Source organism: Mastomys coucha, chromosome X, assembly GCF_008632895.1.
Source record: "Mastomys coucha isolate ucsf_1 chromosome X, UCSF_Mcou_1, whole genome shotgun sequence".
Lineage (NCBI taxonomy): Eukaryota > Metazoa > Chordata > Mammalia > Rodentia > Muridae > Mastomys > Mastomys coucha.
The window spans coordinates 133569485-133579829 of NC_045030.1; the positions used below are offsets into that span (position 1 = coordinate 133569485).

At 48.0% G+C, this 10345-nt stretch overlaps 1 protein-coding gene across 1 annotated transcript in view; it reads left to right on the plus strand.

Moving 5' to 3' along the window:
- Positions 1–2417, plus strand: part of Frmpd3 (FERM and PDZ domain containing 3) — a 99320-nt gene extending 96903 nt beyond the window's left edge. The window contains exon 16 of the mRNA XM_031377634.1: positions 3–2417. Coding sequence (XP_031233494.1) covers positions 3–556 — 554 coding nt within the window. The 3' untranslated portion in view covers positions 557–2417. The remainder of the gene's footprint in view (positions 1–2) is intronic.
- Positions 2418–10345: the final 7928 nt, after the last annotated feature.

A 10345-nucleotide genomic window follows, 5' to 3' on the forward strand; every position in this document is an offset into this window, starting at 1 on the left:
TGGCTTCCTGGCTGCCCGTCTGGACACCAATGAGCTGCTAACAGTCTTGCGGCAGTGTGTGGCCAGCCCTGAGGCTCGTGCTCCCAAGCCCTACGTCTCTCAGATTTCTGAGTACAAGCTTGAGCTCGCTCTCAAGTTCAAGGAGCTTCGGGCCTCCTGCCGCCGGGTAGCCAATGTGGACAAGAGTCCAACTCATATGCTGGCAGCCATCACAGGCAGCTTCCAGGTGCTGAGTAGCCTCATCGAGACCTTTGTGCGGCTAGTGTTCATCGTGCGCTCTGAGGCCCAGCGCCAGGAGCTGCTGGCCAAAGTAGAAGAGGTAGTGAGGAATTACACCTTCCTGCTGCGTGCCGCTGAGGAGTCCACAGCCCGGAACCTTAACCAGCAGCAGCAGCTGCAACAGCAGCAACAGCAACAGCAGCAACAACAGCAGCAGCAGCAGCAGCAGCCGCTGCCACCACCACCGCTGCCAGCAGCCACAGGGCACCCACCAGGCTCCCCGTCATCGACTGTTATGAGCACATTCACACGCTCCTTAAAAACCCTTATTAAGTAGGGCACTTGCCCAGGCTTGTCCCCTCCCCGTCCACGGCCCCAAGTTTGAGCTTTGTGGTCTTTGCATCTCGTGGTTGAATGTGTGTTTCTGCTGGGCCAGTCAGGGTCCAAGAGCTTATCAGTGTCCAAGGCTAACTCCCTAGACTGGGCTCTTTATTAAGGGCTGCAGGCTTAGCTGCCGCCCTGGGTGTCCTCCCCCTTCCTGGCCTCTGGGCGTCACTGTGAGGGCAAAGGTCCCCTTGCCATTACGCCCACCACAGAGCTGTATTTTATCTCTCTCTTCTCTGGGGCTGATAGGTGACATCAAGTTCACCTCCTGCTCTGAGTTGGGCACCGGAGGAGCCAGGACCTCGAGCTCCTCCTAGCATCTGCTGCCCCAAGGAGGGCAGTGGCAGTAGCGGTAGGCCACAGCGCCAAGCCAAGGAGAGAGGGCGCTCATTCCAGATGCGCCCACCCACCGTGGGCTCCCTTGTACTTGGCAGGAGCCACCTCAAGGGCCAGTGCCCAGGCTGGATATGCGCAGACTACAGCCACATCCGGCTGTCAGTGGCTGGCACAACCGGTTGGCAGCCTTGGGAGCCCTTGCCCCCAGGTTCAGTAGCTCCACACCAGCCATCTCCAAAGTGCCCTGCCCCTCACTGATGGGCAGGGCAGCTCAGTCCACTAGGGAGCAAGCTCTGAGATCACTTCACTTGTTTTGGGTAAGGTACCTGGTGAAAGTGTCTGCTCTGGGAAGGACCCAGTGCAGGTATCCGAGCCTGCCCGGCTCAGTCCAGCCCTGTGCAGGAACTGTTGCCAGAGGCACGGGCTCCTCTCTCAACATCTCTACCAGATAGACTGTCCTTAGGAGTTTGATGTAGCTATGGATTGGGATGGGCGGGGGGGTGGGGGGAGGGGGGAGGGGTGGGGGTGTTGATGACTATATCTTAAACTTCTGGAAGCTAGCGTGATATGTTAATCCTGAGTATATGCTTTTGGCTGTGTATTGACCCTGTGGATTTGTCTCTCTAAGAAAAGAAGCTGAGCGCCTTACCCGGTGCAGTCCCGCACCTCTCTCCCTCTCTGGAACCATCTGGAAGGGAATTTACACTGTTTAGCATCCTCCTTGACACTCATGTATTGCCGCTGCTACCACCACCACCACTGTCACCGCTGCTGCCACCGCTGCTGCCACCGCTGCTGCCATCACCACCCCCTCCTCCCCAGCCCTTCTGGGAGTGAAGACACGGAGTCCCTACAGTTCTCCCACTGTAGGGAACAAAGAAAGCCAATGTTTCTTCTGTGTAGACTGCTTCTCGTCCACTTCTCCATAGCTGCTTGTTTCCCACACCCTCCCAGCCAGCGTTGGTCTCTCTTTCATCACTGTGTGAGAGGCCTGTGTGAAATCTCTTGTTCTTATGTGAGTTTTATAAGATGTACACTGTGCAGAGCCCCTGCCTATCCTTGGTGATCCTAGCCGCAATAAAGCCTCCTGAGTGGCAAGGTCTCCCAGTAAGGAGTGTCCTTCTACAGAAACCAGCCCCCCCTTCCTTGCCTCTCCTCCCACAGGACCAAGATGCTTAATGGGCCAGAGATGCAGCCAGTGGGGAGCCCTTTCCCCCACGACCACTGCCCTCAGAGTGTTGGCATGGTCTTCCTCTTCTCCCAACTTCTTGATCCTACACCTTCGCCACTCAGACCCTGCCTGTTGTCATTTCATCGCTGTCATTCACCTCTCCCCTCAGCCTCATGGAGAGGATACATTTTCTAATGTCTGTATATAGTATATATATATTACATAAATATATAAATTATATATTACACTAATTTATGTCTTGTTTTTCAAACAAGAATGAATAAATCTATTCATCTTACTCTCCCAATAGGTCTCTGAAGTGCCTTTCTGTGGATGTCCTTGTGTCTTTGAATTGTTGGTTGGTAGCAGTCCATTGTTCCACCTGCGCCCTCATCCCCTGGTACATGGGTTCATATGGGTGATGAAAGCTAGGGATCCCATTTCTCCCAGACCCCTCCAACACACCTAACTGCCACATAGGGAAGATGTTTACCACTTTCTATTGGCTATGGGACCTCTGGGTTACCTGGCCACCATGGCTGTGACCTCAAAAATGAAGGGTTGAGGCTAGACCAAAAGCACAAGGTGCTCTATTCCTAGTGCACCCAAGAGTATGGGACTTAGGGCACCAGTGCTGAAACCAGCCATTAGTCCGATCTTCTGATGGTTGAGGAATGGGGAATCCCCCGCACCAGTCTCTGGCAGATTTTGCAGTGGTGGCAGGGTTGATTGAGATAGGATAGAAGCATCCTGATCCCAAACGTGGTCAACCTCTCTAGCTTTTCAGAGCTATTTACATTAAGAATTCTTCACTCCCGCCGGGCGGTGGTGGTGCACGCCTTTTATCCCAGCCCATGGGGGGTAGAGGCAGATGGATTTCTGAGTTCCAGGACAGCCAGGGCTACACAGAGAAACCCTGTCTCGAAAAAAAAAAAAAAACAGAAGCAAAAAAAAAAAAGAATTCTTCACTCCCTCCCATTCTCTTCATTTCTTCCATTAACACAGGTTCTCAGCAGTCTCTGAGGTGCCTTTGTGCAAATGCAAGCAAGTTATCCCTCTGCACACTCACTCTTGATGAGGTACAAGAAAGTCCTTCTGAGTGATGATAACCCTAAGGCACATGGCTTGGTAATTTCAGCTCTATCCAGCCCCACTGCCTCACTGGTATCATATACAGTAGCCCTGAGGAGTCACTTTCTCACAAAGATTTACTTTCATTATGTCTGCAAAGGTCCTGTCTAAAAGGCTTGGAAGCAAAAGCTTAAGACAGGAGGAGCCAGAGGTTACAAAGTCATCTTGGGCCACTATGCAGGTTCTCCAATGCATATATGGGCGACACTTTGGACCCTGAAAGCAGAACTCTTTGGATGCTGCCTCCTAGACATACTGTCCCATAACCAAGGTTTGAGTTTACTGGAATGCTCATATAAAGTGAAGCTAGTTGACACTCAAAATGATCCAACGAACAATCTGATGACTTTGCTTGGCTCTCCATTTGGGTATTTACACACGTAGAGCTGACACAAAGCAAGTCTACAAAAGGTCTGTTGTGTAAATGGATGTCAAATTAGATGACTGTCATAAAAGAACCCCTTCAGCCTTCTACACAATGTAAGAAGGGCACACTCTTCTGGGAATCAGAAATCCAGGGTAGTGCAGTGAGGCATGACTGTGCAGCCTGGCATCCTAGTAAAAGAAGAGGGAAGGGCTGGAGTTAGGCCTTAGTTTGTAGAGTACTTGCTAGTATGCACAAAGCCCCAGGTTTGATGAATCACCAGCACTGCATAAAAACTTGGCATAGGGACTGGAAGGATGGTTCAGCAGTTAAGAGCACAATACTGCTCTTCCAGAGGTCCTGAGTTCAGTTACAAGTACTCATGTCAGGTGGCTCACAACAACCTGCAACTACAGATCCAAGGAATCTGATACCCACTTCTTGCCTCTGTGGACTCTATTGCAGGCGTGCAGGCGTGCAGGGGCACAGGGTTGGGGGCATGAGGGCACAGGGGTGTGGGGGGAATGGGGGCGAGGGTGTGGAGTCACGGGGGGGCATGGGAGCACAGGGGTGCAAGTGCTCATGTACACACACACACACACACAGACACACACACACACACACAAACACTGTGGAAGTGGGGAGAAATGCAGAGAAATAAAAAACTTAAAAAAAAATTGAGTGTGGTGGTTGCCTCCTGTAATCTCTACTCAATACTTGTGAGATGGAGATAGAAGAATCAGTTCAGGGTCATCCTGACAAAGTAGGTATGTGCTAGGCTTGAAACATATAGACCTTGTTTCACAGAAAGATAGAGAAGAGAAGAGAAGAGAAGGGAAAGGAAGGGAGGAGAGGAAACAGAAGGAAAGGGGAGAGTAGGGAAGGAGAGGGGAAGAGAGGGGAGGGGAGTGGAGGAGAGGGGAGCAGAGGGGAGAGGAGGAGCTGGAAACCAGTCCTGGTGGCCCATGCTTGGAATCCTAGCACTCTGGAAGCTGGAACCCCAAACATGTGGCTAGCCTAGTTTAAATGGTGAATTGGGGATATATAGCTAGCCCTGTCTGAAAAATACAACAACACAGGTGTTGGAGCCCAGTGTCCCATCAATTCAGCTGAGTTTCACCAAGTAGTTTCCTAAGCTTCTGAAACTCTCCTGAGCTGACTATTCGTCTCACTTTTCTGTGGTCCCAAGGACCCTGCAGGAACGTGGAGCACTGAGAGTGGCCATATTCCCATCAGCATCTTCCTAGCCATCTCTGGTTGAAGCTGGAACCTGGAGTTGATATTTCCCAACCACCAAAGGCAACTCCTCCAGAGCCTGACCCTTGCCTTTCTGACTTCAGCCAATTAAGTGAAAATGGGTTCAGACTGTTGGCATAAGGCCAGAGTGCTGGCGGGGCCGGCACAGTCACATTTTTTTCAAGCTGTTGTCAAGACATTGTGGATAATAGGTAATTTCATCAGCTATGCATTGAAAAGACCTGCCTCAGCCAGAATTTTTGCTGCCCAAGGGATAGGAGAGAATCAATTGCCAGCATTAGAAAGGGGCGTACTTTTATAACTTAGGATCAAATACCTTCCGGCAGCTAAGACGATGGGAAAAATAACTATCCCCTTCCTCATCCTGCAGCCTGAAAGCCAGACTGTGGGTGAGCATGGGAAGCAGGAGGAAGCGAGTTTTGAGGGCTCTGCTCTGGATCTCCAAGGATCTGTCAGGTGGAAAGCCCCATCCTGCTGCAAGCCACAGTTAAGTGGGAATGATGAAGGTATGCCTTCTCACCGGAACAGCCTGCTTCTTTCACTGGCATTGGCGCTGCCAGTGACTAGCTCAGGCACCCACATACCCATGTACCAAGTCCCTTGTGAAGACATGCCCCACATGTACACACACACACACACACACACACACACACACACACACCCACCAAAAACTACTCCTCCCCTTAAATTGAAAAAAAAAACAGTATGTATGAACATTTGTCATATGCTTGGCACTCACCTAAGTGTTTTATATGCATGATTTCTTTTAATCTTCACAACCTTACAACATTCTGATGAGGAAGGTGATAGTCATCTATCTCTATGTCTCACCGAAGAAAGTTGAATCCTAGAAAGGTCTAGTCACTATCTCAAGGTCCCGCAGACGGTACCAAGCCACTCAGTTTTTCTACCCAGGCCATGCTTTCAGCTGCTACTCCCAGTACTCAGCCGGGCCCCACACTTTGAAGTGCTTCCCATGGATACAGAGTCATGACTGCAGTCCCACTCATCGGAAAATGGCATGTAATTAATGCTCTGCATCCAGGCAGACTGCAGCCGATGTGGATAGCCAGAGTGTGAAATGCAGAATGCTGGGAGCCAGTGTGTCCCTGACCTCTCTCTGTCAGCCTGTCCTTGGGCCAGTTGCCTTTCACAGAGCCAGGGGTGACACACGCTTATTTATATGCACTCTCATGAATTCAGTAGTACTGTCCTCCAAAGCCGTACGCAAAGCCATATGCATGTGAGTTTCCAGGTAGTCCCTTACCCTGTCCCATCTGCCCATTATAGGGATACTTATGATACTCAACCTGGGTTCTGAGTCTCCAAGGGTATGTATGTGACAGTATGCTGGCTGACATAGCCAAGCACCATAGTGTGGCTCATATTCCTAACACATGAGATTATCTCAAAATATTTGAAAGGAAAATATTACTTGTATGACATATTAACTATTTTTTTTCTTTTTTCTTTTTTTCTGTTTTTTCGAGACAGGGTTTCTCTGTATAGCCCTGGCTGTCCTGGAACTCACTCCATAGACCAGGCTGGCCTCGAACTCAGAAATCAGAGGCACCTGCCTCTGCCTCCCAAGTGCTGGGATTAAAGGCATGCGCCACCACCGCCCGGCATTACAGATGGTTGTAAAGCACCATGTGGTTGCTGGGAATTGAACTCAGGATCTCTGAAAGAGCAGTCAGTGCTCTTAACCTCTGAGCCATCTCCAGCCCATATTAACTATTTTTAATAAAGATATCATGATGCCAAAAGTAACATGATACAAAAAAGCTGGGTGTGGCGCATATCTATAATCCTAGTACTTGGGATGTGGAGGCAGGCGTTGACCAATTCGAGCTATGTGAAACTCTGCCACCACTAACAACTCACCCCTCAAATACTAAAAAAATGACGACAACAAAATTATAGAGGAAAACATAAACCTTGACAGATTTTGTTTTTCCTTTCTTTCTTTCTTTCTTTCTTTCTTTCTTTCTTCCTTTCTTTCTTTTGTTTCATTTTGGTTACTTTGCATATCTTTAAAGAATACTGAGCATTTCAAATATACCCCACATGTGTCACATAAATCTGGCTACATTTCCTTACTTACCTACTTGGCATCCACCTTCTTTCTTCTCAACTTCTAGACATGCTTTGACAGGAATGATGTTTCTAGCAGATGAATGAGATGAGCCAGTGGCAAAGACCCCAAGGTCAGGCTGTCTAGGACTGACCTGTTTCTGAAAAGCTGGACCCAAGTAGAGATCAAGAACCTCAGAGGTACAGAGGCTAGAGGGATGAGCAAGGAAGAGATGCTAAGACAAAACAAGCCTCTTTCTCTATGCTCTCTAGAGCAGTGGTTCTCAACCTTCCTAATGTGGCAACCCTTTATACAGTTCCTCATGTTGTGGTGACCCCGTACCATAAAGTTATTTTTGTTACTACTTCTTAATTTTAATGTGATTTCGCTGCTGTTATGAATAGTAATGTAAATATTTGTGTTGTCCAATGGTTTCAGGAGAGTACCTAAAGGGGTGATGACCCACAGGTTGAGAACCACTGCTCTATACTCCTAGCGTTTCCTATTACACACTTTTGATTTTGAAACAAGATCTTCCTCCCTTGACATAGCCCAGGATAGCCTGAAATTCTTGGCCTTCCTGTCTTAGCCTCCTTAATGCTGGGGAGCCATCATGTACTTAATGTATTACAATGGACTTAAGCAGATCTACAATACTTAATAATCTACAATGTACTAAGCAGCGAAGCAGAGGGTCAGCCTGGGCAGAGGGTAAAGTGCTACTGGTCCCCTATAAGAGGGAGTTTGGTAAAAAGCAGGGATGACTTGTAAGCTAACTTGAGCAGTTCAACCCAGAATCGCAGCTTGGCTCTATTTTCAGCACAGTGGCTGACTTGCTCTGTGATAGGGTTCAAGTCATTTCACCTCTTTGGGACTCTTCTTTAAAATGAAGATGACTGTGCCTTCAGCCTCCCTCTGCGGCTGTGAGAATTAATGAGCTGGTGCTGAAAAAAAAAAAAAAAAGAAGCTATAAAAATCCTCATTCTTAGCTGTACAAGCTTAACAAGTGCAAATCAAGCTGCCCCATTTGCAGTTGGTCCACAGAAACTAATTAAGCTTCCATTAAGAGCCTGGAACTAGAAACTTGGCCCAAACAAGACTGAGGGCCTGTTTCCTTCAAATATCCATTCCTGTCAGGCAAAACCGACTCCTGTCAGTTCCCCTCAAATGGAACATGTATACCCTGCACCCTCCCAGCTTTTCTTCGGAAACCATGAAGCTCTGGGGCTGCCCAGTGGAGTATCACTACCTTTCAGGAACAGGCAGGCAGACCAGAGGCTCTTCCTGGCCTCTGGACAACACCCTGGCTTGTTTCCTTGATACCTACACCCCTGCTCTTTCTTCATCCTCTTGTTCTTCGCTAGAAGCATATTTAATTAAAGGAGACTTGAATTTCTTATCCTAATTCAACATAGAGGTTTAAAGGAAAGGGTGGCTTGAAAAGGGTAGCTCATAGGAGGAACAACAATATGAACTAACTAAGAGTTCCCAGGGACTAAATCTCCAACCAAAGAGTACACATGGTGGGATCCATGGCTCCAGCTGCATATGTAGCAGAGGATGGCCTTGTCAGACATCGATGGGAGGAGAGGCCCTTGGCCCTGTGAAGGTTCTATGCCCCAGTGTAGGGGAATGCCAGGGTGGGGAGGTGGGAGAGGGTGGATGGGTGCGGGTGCACCCTCATAGAAGCAGGGAGGAGATGGGATAGGGGGGTTCCAGTGGGGAAACTGGAAAGGGGGATAACATTTGAAATGTAAACAAATAAAATAAGCAATTAAAAAAAAAAGAAAAGGCTAGCTCAGTTGGCAAAGCACTTGCTGAACTCATAGAAGGCTTTAGGTTTCTACTCTCAGCATGCAAAGAAAAGCAAAGTAGGGAAGGGTGTTAATTTAGTTAAAAAGAGAACAGTCATTTAAAGACTGTGTGTGTGTGTGTGTGTGTGTGTGTGTGTGTGTGTGTATGTATGTGTGTGTGTCTGTGTGTGTCCATCTGAGGAGTCCAGAAGAATGTGTCAGACCCTTTGGCATGTAAGTATTTGTGAGCTGCCCAGTGTGGGTGCTGGGATTCAAACTTAGGCCAAATCAATAAAGAAGCAAGCAAGTGCCCTGAACTGCTGAGCCATTTCTCCAGCCCCAAGTACTCACTTGTTTTTAAAGATTTATTATTATAATTAAGTGCACTGTAGCTGTCTTCAGACACACCAGAAGAGGGCGTCAGATCTCATTACGAATGGTTGTAAGCCACCATGTGGTTGCTGGGATTTGAACTCAGGACCTACAAAAGAGCAGTCAGTGCTCTTAACCCCTAAGTCATCTCTCCAGCCCAAGTACTCAATTTTTAAAATACCTTGTGTGTGTGTGTGACTGGTAAATAAAATCCACCTCTCTGATATAACATATTTTATTACAGTTTTAAAAATTGTATGTGTGTGCATGCTCATGACCTAGCATGTGTGTAGAGATCAGAGGACAATTTGTGCATCCTGGATGATGTGTTTATAAAAAGACAAAGAGAGATAAGGGGATAAGTTCTATGAGGGTGTAGTCAGGTATGGGGGAAGGGGATGTCTCAGTGGGGCCCAGGCCAAGGCATCCCTTCCCACTGAGGGACCAGCCACATGATGGTATAGTACAGAATAGAGTTTATTCAGCGCATGGGGAGGGGAGTTAAGAGGGTAGTAGAAGCCGGGCGGTGGTGGCGCACGCCTTTAGTCCCAGCACCTGGGAGGAAGAGGCAGGTGGATTTCTGAGTTCGAGGCCAGCCTGGTCTACAGAGTGAGTTCTAGGACAGGCAAAGCTATACAGAGAAACCCCTGTCTCAAAAATACCCCCCCCCAAAAAAAAGAGGGTAGTAGAGGCAGAGAAAGGCAGAGAGAGGGAAAGAGTAGAGAAGTAGAGGCTGGCCATGGCCATGAGCATGTGGAGAGAGGGGGAAGGGTAGGGGATGGGGAAGGGGAGATCAAGAGAAGGAGGAGGGGCCAAGTAGCCCCTTATATAGTGGGTCAGACCTACCTGGCTGTTGCCAGGTAACTGTAGGGTGGAGCTTAGACAGAATGCTAACACTGGGGACTGAATTTGGGTCTTCAAGTTGACAGCAAGCTCCTTTATCTATCTACTGATCTATCTTGTTGGTCCCAGTATGCTTTTACTAACTACATGGTCTTCATGGTGTGTATTAGATCTCTAAACTTGTTTATCCTACATCTTACTTATATGTAACCCCTAACCAACATCTCTCCAGTTCTGCTCTGCTCCCCACTCCTGGCAATCACTATTTTTGTTTTTATCTTTTGGTAGTAAAGTGTTTTGTTTTAGCTTTTTGTTTACACATTTGAGTATGATTGTGTGACCTGTGTCTTTCTGAGTCTGGCTTATTTCATTTAGCGTGATGATCTCTGTGTCTATTAAGT